This window comes from Rhinolophus hipposideros, assembly GCF_964194185.1.
Source record: "Rhinolophus hipposideros genome assembly, chromosome: 8".
Lineage (NCBI taxonomy): Eukaryota > Metazoa > Chordata > Mammalia > Chiroptera > Rhinolophidae > Rhinolophus > Rhinolophus hipposideros.
The window spans coordinates 44,139,662-44,152,732 of record NC_138054.1 but is presented as its reverse complement, the minus strand read 5'-3'; the positions used below and the strand labels follow the sequence as shown (position 1 = coordinate 44,152,732).

General features: G+C 33.2%; 1 protein-coding gene across 3 annotated transcripts in view; it reads right to left on the bottom strand.

The window, feature by feature from the left end:
* The window catches only part of ANKRD13C (ankyrin repeat domain 13C), a 69,289-nt gene that overhangs the window by 49,850 nt on the left and 6,368 nt on the right, over positions 1–13,071 (bottom strand). For 2 of the 3 annotated variants that reach the window (XR_013993834.1, XM_081056896.1), the window contains exons 2-3: positions 5,789–5,830; positions 1,741–1,845 (exon numbers count right to left, since the gene is read on the bottom strand). Coding sequence is in view for 2 of the 3 variants with exons in the window: in XM_081056896.1 (XP_080913022.1) it covers positions 1,741–1,845; positions 5,789–5,830 (147 nt within the window). In the remaining variant the exon portion in view is untranslated. The remainder of the gene's footprint in view (positions 1–1,740; positions 1,846–5,788; positions 5,831–13,071) is intronic. The other variant, XM_081056897.1, reaches the window with a different exon arrangement.

The window sequence follows — 13,071 nt, the reverse complement described above, 5'->3', positions numbered from 1 at the left end:
GAGAAAGACAAATATCATAGGATGTCACTTATATGTGGAATCTAAAGAACAAAATAAATGAACAAACAAAACAAAAATCGACTCAGATACAGAGCATAAACTGATGGTTGCCAGGTGGGAGGTGTTTGGAGGGCTAGGTGAAAAACGTGAAGGGATTAAGCACAATTGGTAGTTACAAAGTAGTCATGGGGAGATAAAGGAAAGCATAGGGAATATAGTCAATAATATTGTAATAACTATGTAGAGAGACAACTAGACTAATCAGGGGGATCACTTTGTAAATTACATAACTGTCTAACCACTATGCTGTCCACCTGAAATTGATATAAAATAATATTAAATGTTAACTGTAATTGAAAAATTTTAAAAAGGGGAATAAGAGATTCAAATTTCCAAGTATAAAACAAGTAAGTCATTGGGATATAATGTAATGTAGCATAGGAAATATAGTCAATAATATTGTGATAGTGGGGTACAGCGTCAGATAGTTGCTGGACTTATGGTGATCACTTCTTTAGGTATATAACTGTTGAGTAACTATAGTATACCCCTGAAACTAATATAATCTTATAGGCTAACTATATTTTAATAAATATCTTAAAAAAAAAAAAAAACATTGCCCAAGGTGTTCTTCACAAAGATGTAATATGTGGATTACATGTAAAGCTAAAACATAAGAAATACCCTGTAAGAGCCCCAAACTTAACATCAAAATAAAACTAAATCTTTGTAACATCCTGGGAGTGTTCAATGTTATGCATTTCTTTAACAAAACTGTCAAAAATTTTTTTTGAACTGTTATTTATTTTAAGTGCATTTTTCCAGGACCCATAAGCTCCAAGTCAAGTAGTTGTTTCAATCTAGTTGTGGAGGGCACAGCTCACAGTGGCCCATGCGGGGATCGAACCGGCAACCTTGATGTTATGAGCAACCCTTGGTGTTATGAGCACTGCACTCTAACCAACTGAGCTTACCAGCCTCCCCCGAAACTACCAATTTTTTTATAGCTCCTTCTACAAAGCTAAATTTAAGTGATCATTTTCAGCCTCACAGTCTAAAAACATAGTGTTACCAGAAAGATAATATTCTTATTCATGCAGACTTAAATTTTGTAAAATTTTCAACTACTGAAATGTGCTTGACAAAAATAAGGATTGTATATGAAACTGAAAAAAAAATTAGGTGTTGGAGGAGGGAGAGTAAAATAACTGGACACTCTACATATTGTGAAAATGTATGTGACCTTTTTTGGAAATTCTCATTTAAAGACGAAAAGAAAAATAGAGACAGACTTGTTCTATGCTTTCAACAAAGACGATGCCCAGCAATTTAAGCAGACAAATAACTGTTATTAACAAACTGTGATTACTTTCAGTTCCAATTAATTTTTCAAAAAATTAAGTGGTTGCCAGAAAGGACAGTCATGTCTCAATGTTTTTAAAAAGTCCTTCATTCTGAATAAAACAACAACAACAACAACAATAAAATCAAAGAATACCAATAAGGCAGAATACTGTAAAAGGAGAAAAAATAATAAACAACATACTTTTAAACGTAATTCCTCTATTTTTTTGTGTACTACCCAATGTTCAGGTTCCTAAGTTATGAATAATTAATATACATTTATAAATAACTACAAACTTTTCATAGTATGAAAGGTACACTAAATGAAAAACATTTCAAATGCATCACTTTGTATTTTTACACTATATATCAACAATAGTAATTTATATTGCTTACTCATCTGTCTATCTCCATAGCTAATGGCTTCCGCCAGCGGGCTCCATCCCTGAGCATTTTTCACCTTTACTGGAGCATTGTGAGCCAAAAGTAAATGGGCACATTCTGAAACATAAAGTGGTAGTAATATCAAACATCACACAATTTTTAGAATCTCTAAAATTAAAATCATGTAAAAATTCAAGGAAACAAATATAAAATGATCTGTGAAAGAAATACTATACTACAGAGAATTAAACATTTTTTTAAATTCCTATATATCTAAACCAAGTTATTTCAGATCTTCAGATTCAATAAATATCTATTCTGTTACTTATAAATAAATTGGATCTCTCTGCAAAGAAAGGATTATGTCCCAATAATTGTTCCCAACAGTATTTTGAGAATGTTTCCCACACTGAAAGGCAACCCAAGAAACTCAAAAGTAATTTACATCAAAATACCTACTATTTAGTAAATAAAGAGGATTTGTATGTCTGTAATGTCAAATGGAAAGCTCATTATTTCAGGAAAAAAATGTTTTCAAAAAGGGTTAGTAATGTTTCTATTATTTTAGAAAAACAACAGGGCAATAACCTGTTTATGATTACAAGGCCAAATCTGGATAGTCTTTCTAGTAATCAAAAGAAGTCTAAGGTATAAACAAAGCACTCTATAGGTTGAAAAACTTGTAAAATTTAAAAATAAAACGTATGTTAACAGGCAAAAAACATTTTAAACTGAGGCTAAAGGAAATTTAAGATAACTATCCAACCTAAATTTCTAAATGAATGACTCATTCAATCAGCCATTCAGCAAATATTTACCAAATGCCTGTTAAATGCTATTTAATGTACTCCGTCCTAGACATAAGCAGTGAGATGATAAGGCCTTGCTATCAGAGATTACATCCTATGTTAGAAGCCAGTAAATAAACTAATAAAGTGAATTTCACAAAAGTAAATATATATCCCCAAAATAATTCATGAGTTTGCCAGTTATTCATCTCTATGGCTTAGCTTCAGATAAACTAGACCTATCAAACTTTTTGCTCAGAAATTCAGGAACCTAAGAAATTAAACTTGGTGGTGAACACTGAAATCCGAAAGTCATGAAGATTTATTAATAAGATTCTAGAACAGTTATTTTGGGTCATGTTCAACTGCAATAAACAGAAAAATCAAGAAAAGGGAGAATATTACATATATATAAAGAACAGTTGACATACCTGTTCAACTAGAGAAACAGATGATAGATAGATGACTGGATGGAGAAAGGGAGAGAAAGAAGGAGGGATGGAGGAAGGAAGAAAGGAGAAAGGCTGATCCCTCAAATTGTCTTGGTTATGCTTTTCCTGAGATGTAGCTAGTTCCTGTATCTTGAATTTCTACAACATATAGCCTCTTAATCTCTCTTTACTAAGTTACTCAAGTTAGTCTATTCCTTGTACAAAGGGAGGAAAAAACCCAGCATAACTAAACAAATATTTAAACTACCAATCTATATAGAATTAAAATTAAATTAAATTATCCTGCAAATCACGTTTCAGTGAAGCATGTGAACTTAAAAACCAAACTAGCAAAAGAACTGTTTCTTTAACAAAGCAAGTTCTACTAGTACCCCTGAGATCAGAATATATTTAGACCGAAGGTTAATACCAACAACTACATTACACTAACAGATGCTCATAATGATACATCTAGATGATCAGAAAGAAAAGTCTTAAAAATTAACTAGACTGTTTAAAAAATCTAGAGTGTATGTTTTTAAAATATTTTTAGTAAATACACCTAAAATTTAAAAATCTAGCAGTCAAAAGGCTGCCAATCAGCTATTTGGAATCCTCATTTTTCAGGATTACTGGGAATCCAAATAACGAAGATTTTGTTGCATATAGGAATAGACTTATAAAGTAGATCTTTTAAATCATCTGTCTATGAGTTGTGGGTTTTTAATTTTTTTTATTTAGTGTATGAGCTGTCAAAGAGAACACAGAGTTGTTTTTTTAAAGAATAAGCAAGTAGTATTAAGTTTTTACAATCACCTACTACCATATAAAAGCCTAGACTTATGAGTTTAGATACAAAATAGTCCATATTAAAGAATCTTATAAAACTCTGAATATTAAAAGTATTACAATTAATAAACCTTAATATTGAAAATATGTCTCTGAAATTATAAATACTTGCTTAATGAAATAACCAAGTAAGGGGGAAAAAGCACAGTTTCAAAAACACAAAGATTAATATAGGATTTTCACCAGTTCTTCGGGGAAAAAATGCTATAAAAATATTTATTTTTAATATACTGAATCCTAAGTTCAGTTAGCAAATAAAATAATCAGGTTGATTTTTTTTTTAAATAGCGAAGTCATAGAAAAAAATGTAAATGGATTAAATGCTCCAATAAAAAGATAAAGCGTGGCTGGCTCAATGGATAAGGTAGAAAAAAACATACATATGCTACCTGCAAGAGACTTCAGATAGAAAAATACATACAGACTGGAAGTAATGGAATGCAAAAATATATTTCATGAAAATGGAAATAAACAAAAAAAGATTGGGGTAGCAATACTTACACCAGACAAAATAGACTTTAAAACAAAGGCTATAATAAGAGCCAAGAAGGACCCAGCAATTCCACTTTTCAGTATTTATCCAAAGAAACCCAAAACACTACTTCAAAGGGACATGTGCAATCCACATGTTCCCTGCAGTATTATTTACAATGGCCAAGATTTGAGGGAATCCATCAATGAATCAATGGATAAAGAAGAGGTGGTACATACAATACAATGGGACATTACTCAGCCATAAGAAAAGAATGAAGTTTTGTCATCTGCCAACAACATGGATGGATTAGAGGGTATTATGTTGAGTGGAGTAATTCAGACAGAGAAAGACAAATGCCGTATGATTTCACCACAAAACTGAAACAGACTCATGGAGAACAGTATGATGATTGGCAGACAGGAGGGTGTTTTGGGGGACTGGTAAAAAAGGGGAAGGGATTAAGAAGTACAAGTGGGTAGTTACAAAATAGTCATGGGGATGTAAAGTAAAGCATAAGAAATATAGTTAATATTGTAGTAATTATGTATGGTGTCAGATGGGTACTAGATTCATCAGGGTGGTCACCTTGCAAGTTATATAAATTTCTAATCACTATGGTGTACACCTGAAACTAATAAAATATTGTATGTCAACTGTAATTGAAAAATAGAAGAAATTACTAAAAATTTTTTAAAAACCACAGTGAGAAACCACTTAATAGCCACTATGAAATAAAAACTGTAATAAAAACCATAAATAAGCGTTGGTGAGAATGGAGAAATTAGAATCCTTGTGTGTTGCTGGTGAGAAAGTAAACTGGAGCAGCTACTGTGAAAAACAGTTTGGTAGTTCCTCAGAATGTTAAACATGAATTACTATATGACCTAGCAACTCTACTTCTAGGTATATGCCCAAAAGAAATAAAAATTTATGTCCACACAAAACCTTGTACACAAATGTTCATAGCAGCATTATTCATAATAGCTAAAAGTCGAACTCAAATGTCCATCAACTGATGAACGGAGAAACAAAATGTGTATACATACAATGGAATATTATTCAACATAAAAAGGAATGAAGTACTGACAGTGCTACAACATAGATAAACATTGAAAACATTACATCAAGTAAAAGAACCCATCACAAAGGACCACATATAAATGATTTCATTTATGTGAAATGTCCAGAATAGGCAACTCTATCTATAGAAAATCCATTAGTTGTTGCCTAGGGTCAGAGTGGAAGGTGGGGGAAATGGAGAGTGACTACTAATGGGTACCAGATTCCTTTTTGGAGTGATAAAAGTGTTGTAAAATTGATTGTGGTAATAGTTGCACAACTGTGGATATACCAAAAACCACTGAATTGTACAACTTAAATGAGTAAATTGTACGGTATGTGAATTATAACTCAATAAAACTGTTAAAGAAAAAAATTCAAAAGAAAATTAATCTTAAAATTTTATAACTGAATATACATGAGTGAAGTTAAACATAAAAAAGAAAATATTCACTAACCTTTATTTCCTAACATCACAGCAAGATGTAAAGGAGTGTTTCCTAAAATAAAAAAAATAATAATAAAATTAGTATAAAAACATAGGGAAATGTATTTAAAAGTAGTTTCAGCTCCTTCAGAAATTTCACTGACAGATTTTAAGCAACAATAATACGACTGTAAAATGATCCTGCTAATATGGCAAATTCAAAGTCAGAGGATGCCATTGTTTCTAACACAATGTATCCAACTCCTCTTCCCTCTGTCACCCCACTCCCACCTGCCCCCCCAAAAAGAAACCTATTTTTGCTTTTGGGACTTCTCTAGATTCCACAGATTCCTTTGCTGCTAATTTCTCTATCATATCATTATTTTTTCATTCAGCAAATAATTTAAATACCTACTACATACTCATCTTTGAGAATAATATTAATAGGACCCAATCCCATCTTCAAGTTGTCAGAAGTCTTCTGTTAGACACTGATATGATAATAAATCACTGTTACTATTTACGAGAATAAAAGGGGAGTATAGCATGATAATAGAGCATAGGACAGAGTACCTAATTATGCCTGTGCAGAAAAGTGCAACACTGAAGATGGACCACACTAAAATGAGTCTTGAAGAATGGGTTAGAAGTTTGTGGGCAAACAAAGTGACACCGATCAATATTCCATGTTTTAAAAAAAAAATTCTCCCAAATTACATTCAAATGAAAGAACAGGTTACATTTGGGAAATACATACAAAAAAGTTTTTGACTAGTGGGAGTAAAAGCTTGTAGGAGAACAGTAAATAATGAAATTAGAAAGATTAGCAAAAGACAAATTAATGAGGACTTGTAGGCTGTGCTATAGTTTGGACTACATCCTACAGCGATGATATAGAATGACTAATTTAATTTCAACATGATATCACAGTCACACTTATAGCCTAAAAAACTCTTGATCATGGAATTAAGAAAACCTATAGTAATACTTGAAAATAAAATCACTGATTAAAATTTATGTATACTAACTTTCAAATATTAGCATTTTTACAGAACTCTGTACATGAACAAATTTTGCCAATAAAATGAGCTACACACACTTATCAAGAAATCATATAAAGGATAAAACAAGACTTGATTTTTTTTTCTAAGAAACTCGTATATGATCTACCCCAATCTCATAGCTGGACAAAACCTGGCAAGATGATTAAAATACACACACACACACACACACACACACACACACACCTTTTGCATAATAAAGCCGGAAGAGAATGAGAATTATTGGCAAAGACAGTAAGATGGTATTTTATATAAAATGTGTAAGATACAAATGAATTCACTAAATTTAAATTGTATTTATAAGTAATTTTACAAAAAAAAAACTGGATTACAGTAAAGCTCTTGGTTTTGACTAGTAGGAACAAAAAAGGGTAGACTTTGGGATATAATTTATATTATGGTGAATTAAAATCTCAAGTACAAATTTCCGTTATTGACTAGGCAATATACTCCCCAGTTATCACACCTCAGAACTCAACCTAGTTGAAATATGGAAATGACTATAATGCACATCGTTAATAATCATACACTGAAGCAAGACATGATTACTACAAGTTATTGGTATAAACTACTTTCCAGAAAGACAAACTTCAATCCCCTTAAATTTCACATAGTTTAGATTTAGAGTAAGCTAACTTCTCAAAATTCTGTCATAACATTAGAAAAATGGGTAAGAATAAAACTGACAAGGCCAATGAAAAATATTTTTTGGTTTTAGAACAGCACTGTTGATGTATAATTCGATATGGGATAGTATTTTTCACTGCAGATTATTTTTATATATGAAGTTATTAGTAAAACTGATTTCTCTCTCTTCTTATGTTGAAATCATATATCTATCTCAAAAGACACTACAGAAAAACTTTAAAAGCACAGCAAAACTATGTCAGTGGATTTTCTGGTCTCTATGACCCAACCCACTCCTCCCCCCCAAAAAAACCCCTACATGGTTAGAGACTCTCATTTGACTCTTCTGTATAAGGAATTCTCAATAAGACATAATTTTTCTACTAACATCATGTTCAGTTTAAACACTGAAGAACAATTTTGAACAGTCATCTATCTACTGATACCAGATTAGAAACCATCCGTGGGTCAGCTTAATAAACTATTCAGTGCCTTCAAAGTCTTCAGCATAATACTAGGTAAAAGAAATCACCTATAAGAGCCGGAACAGCCAAAGCAATCTTGAGAAAGAAGAACAAAGCTGGAGGTAGCAGGCTCCATGATTTCAAACCGTACTACAAAGCTATAGTAATCAAAACAGCAAAAGTGGTGGTTTGGAGACAAAAAGTAGACTTATTCAAAATAACTTGTCAATCGATGTGTATGGGCAAGAGATGGGGATGAGACCAAGAATGATCCCAACGAGGCTTAAGCAACTGGATAGTTAATGGCATGATTTACTGAAACACTGGGTAGCCAGTTTGGAAGGGGTGAGGTGGAAAATGTAACTGCATTTTGGACAAGTGTATTATGAATTATCTCTGAGATTCCCAAGTGGAGAGATTATAAAACCTGGAACTCCAAGAACTCTAGCCTGGAGTAAATTTGTCAAATGAGTAAAAAACATAAATTTGACAATACGTGACAGAGAGAGGGAGAGAGGTGGGTGTGGGGGGGGGCGGTGATGGAGAAGGAGGAGAGATTGATTTAAAATCAAACATATAATTTCTGAATATCCATTCGTGTCCTAATAGTAGAAAGGGTAGTAATAGTTCTCTTTCTTCACTTTCCTATCTTTCAGGAGAAAAACAAGGAAATATTAACACTAGTTGCTGCCAAGGAGGGTAACTGAATGGGTAAAGACACACCAAGATACTCTACTTTCTTAAACCACCCCCCCAAGAACATATAGATGAAAGGATACAAGCATCAGTACCTACTGAAGTTACAAATGAAACTTCCCATTACAAATACAAATTAATCACATTTACAAAAAATTCATGAACTAGAAATGACTTTGAGTTCAACAATTCAATCCCTCTCATTTTACAGGTAAGAACATAATCAGACATAAATACTACACGCAAGGACACCAAATAACATTGTGATTTCAGTATTTTAAATGCAAAATAATCATCAACAACATCATCTTCACCTCGCCAACACTACATTAAATTTACTGACAGTGTATCATGAAACTAAGGGACTAAATATCCTAGTCACCTTTATTTACTACTATTCTCTTGGTTTTTTAAGTAATCTGCCAGTTAAGCTAATTTGTTACACAAAGAATACAAAAACTTAAAATAACCTTCTCTGCCAGCTTTTCACAATGTAGTTTCTAAATCTAAAATTGGATTCCTTGGTTCTGAGTAAACAAAATTTAACTGTTTTGTCAAATGAGTAAAAAACATTCCAGTAACAATAAGACCACTATACCATGTTTTCCGGAAAATAAGACCTAGCCGGACCATCAGCTCTAATGTGTAGAGCTGATGGTCCGGCTAGGTCTTATTTTCGGGGAACACGGTCGTAGTAAAGTATGCAAATTATCAGCCAAATGGCTAGCATTTACGGGGAATCTATTCTGTGTGCCAGCACTATGCTATATACTTATATACTTTGTCTTATTTGCTCCATAACACTGTGAGACAAATATTACTCCTATTTCACAGGTAAGAAAAATAAAGCTAATAATAGTTAAGTGATTTCCTAAAATTACATATCTAGAAATTATGGGAGACATGACTCTAAAATCCTTCTTCTTTTTACTATGCCAACAGTTTTCAAACTTTTTGGTCTCAGGACCCCTTTATACTCTAAAGAATTACTGCAAATTCCAAAAAACTTTTATAAAAATAAATCTATTGATATTTACCATTTTAGAAATTAAAATTAAATGTTTTAATTCTTATTAATTTTAAAATTACAATAAACCCATTATATGTTAAAATAAATTTTTAAATGAAAAAATAATTGCATTTTCCAAAACAAAAATGAATAACAAATTTGGTGCTATTTTAAGTGCTTTCACTAAAAATTAAAATAAATTAACGTCTGGCTTAATGGAAGACAGCTAGATTTTATAACTGTTTCTGCATTTTAATTGGGCATAAATGTTGTTTTGGTTTGAAGTATACGAAGAAAATCCAGATTCAGAAGACATGCAGTTGAAAAAAGAAGGAGTATTTTAATAGCCTTTGCAAATAACTGGGGCTATTTGATACTACACCAAAACTTAGTAAGTGGTCATTTCTTAAAGGTTAGTTGCAATATGAAATCTATGAGTAAAACCACATCAATAAACCTTTTGTATGACATTACATTGGTTTCGCTTGCACTTGGAATGAATATCTTTTACTGATATATGATTTTGTAACATCATGCATAGATCATCTGAAAAATATTGCTTGACTGAGTTATGCAGATGTTCCAAATGTCAGTACATTTCACTATCCAAAATCAAAACAATCACATTTGGTATTATCACAAATCTGACCAGAACAGTCTTTAAATACTGGGAAGCCATCAAGCTTCAAGTGACAGGGACAACTTTTGCAAATTATAATTTTTGTTTCAAAGGTTGAATTTTTTCACTGGCAACAAATACTGTCAATTGTTTTCCTTAAATTACAGACTCAATTCATTCATTTTCCAGCAAATGGCTGGCAAATATCCAAATTGAAATAACCATAGTTTATCTGTAAACTGCTTTTTTTTTTTTTTTAAGTAAAAGACAATGTTCCATGACAAAAGCACCTAGTTTGGCTTACACCTCAACAACTGCACAAATGTTTTCCCTTCAGTATGCAGCATATATCCACATCATATCATAAAGAATATAAAAAAAGATATGTACTCAAGATTAATACTTAATAAAAATTAATCGTTTCTACAGCTTCAAAGACATTGAGTAAAAAGGCTTTTTTTTATCCAAGTACATGGCAGTAATACAATGTTGACTAGCAGTCTGGTGCCGTGATCTGTGCTCAAGTTCCAACCATTTTACCCACCGCTGCCTTTGTACCATCAGCGAAAATGTCAGCCCAGTGATAAAGGCAAGCAATAAATTTGTATTACTAGAAAAATAGTTTTGACTTGATGTGCCCCCTAACTAGAGAGCAAAGCAGGAAATAACAAGTACTAAAACCAACATTGCTCCAGCTTCTATAGACACTTTCAAGTCCCATCCAGGCAAGCAGTAAGCGAGAATTTTTGTATTTTCTCTTATAAAATGGTACATACTAAAACTCACACGAGCATAGTATATCCAATCCATCTTCAACTCCTAACCAATTCTACCTTCTCATTATTTCCACAGCTATCCTCAACTTATTAAGTAGCACTTTTGCCCACCCAAGTTTCTGCTTCAGATAGCTGCCAGAATGAGACTTACAATCAGATCGTATTACTCCACTGCTCAAAACCCTCCAATTGCTTCCTCTGTTGCTCAGAGTAAGCCAAAATCCTTAACAATGGTCCAAAAGTTCTCCGTGCCTCTGTGCTTACCCGGATACCTCTCCATTCTCCTATTTCCTACCACACTCTCCCCCCCCAACCCCCTGTTCCAACCATGCTGGCTTCTTTCCTGTTCCTTGAACACTGGACCTTTGCATTCGCTATTCTCTGCCTGGACTCTCTTCTGCCAGGTATCTATTTCCTAATTTTCTTTAGGTAAATGCTTAAATTTCTCTTACCACTGATGTCTTCCCTGACCCTGACCTCAATGAAGTCATTACTCCCTCTCCTCCCTTCCCCTCCTCTCTACCCCAGCGCTCTCTACCCTCCTTATCCTCTATTTTACTCTATATTTATCATTAACATATATTTATTGGCTTGTTTATTATTTACCTTCCCCCTTTAAAAGGTAAATTCCATGAAAGCAGGGATTTTTTTGTTCACTGCTCTAACCCCAGCACCTAAAATACTGTTTAGCACACATTGTGAGCTCAGGATATATTTGTTATATAAATAAACGGACAAAGAAAAACACTATAAAGAATCATTAGACTATTGTTAAAATCTGTTTTTACTCTCCAAAAAACATTTCCCCCCAGGGCTATGCAGGTCTCTAACCCCAGCACCTAAAACACTGTTTAGCACACATTGTGAGCTCAGGATATATTTGTTATATAAATAAACGGACAAAGAAAAACACTATAAAGAATCATTAGACTATTGTTAAAATCTGTTTTTACTCTCCAAAAAACATTTCCCCCCAGGGCCATGCAGGTCTCCACCTGATTCTCTATGAAGGCCAGAAAAAGGATATATTCTCATGTGCATAAGAGGACATGCAAGACTGCACACGTGGTTGTAAAGAATTCAGCACAGTGCTGAGTAAGAGCTATCATGCATTAACATGCCTGACAGATATCTGCGGCATGCACTGACTTAAACCTAACCTTGTAGCTCCCTGACAGACAATATAAATTCAAGTACCAGATAAACCCACAATTGAATTTCTATCTAAACCTCAAAAACAAGAATGTCTTCTGCTAAAAGACACAACACCAAAAGTGAGAGCCAGATGTTTATTTTAATGGGTATTAGTATTATACAAGCCTTCAGAATAAAATATTTTTAAATGCCATCTATTTGAGACTATAATACTCCAAGAGGTAAATATTATTATATCTACTTATTTCGGCAGCTAATAGTATAATTTCATTAAAAAATAAAACCAGTTTGTAGAGAAGCATGATCTCAAATTCAGATCTGATTCCAAATATAGAGATGACCTTCTAGGATTGCAAATAATCTATGGGATTCCAACAAGAGTAGCAGGCTCAAGAATAGATGAAATTCAACTACACCACACAGTTGAACCTAACAATCCTGATTAACACCATTCATAATCTCAGTTAGAAAATAAAGACCTTTTCCCTTTTTCCTACCCCAGTTCTACACACTTCAGCTTTGCTCTAAAACTTATCTTCCATCTCTCCTCCAATGAAATAAATGGTACATGAACAGGGACATATTGTTTGTCTGCCCAGCCCCCATCCAAGTTTTGAGAAACTACACTTATTTTCTAGAACCCAAAACACCCTGACAATTACACTATACTCTGCATTAGATTTCTATGACTTTAATGACATTAACTTGATGCAAACACACTCAATTCTCCAATGAGCCCTCCAGACTCCTCCTGCCTCGCTGAGGATGCCCAGGACACATCACTGTCAATGACTGCTCATTTCTACTTCCTTTTTTGCCAAAGTGGAAGGTGAGAATTCCTGTTCCTATTGTAGCTCAGTGCAGGAAATGAGAGAAGAGGATTTCCTCCTCCCTCTTATGAGGTAGC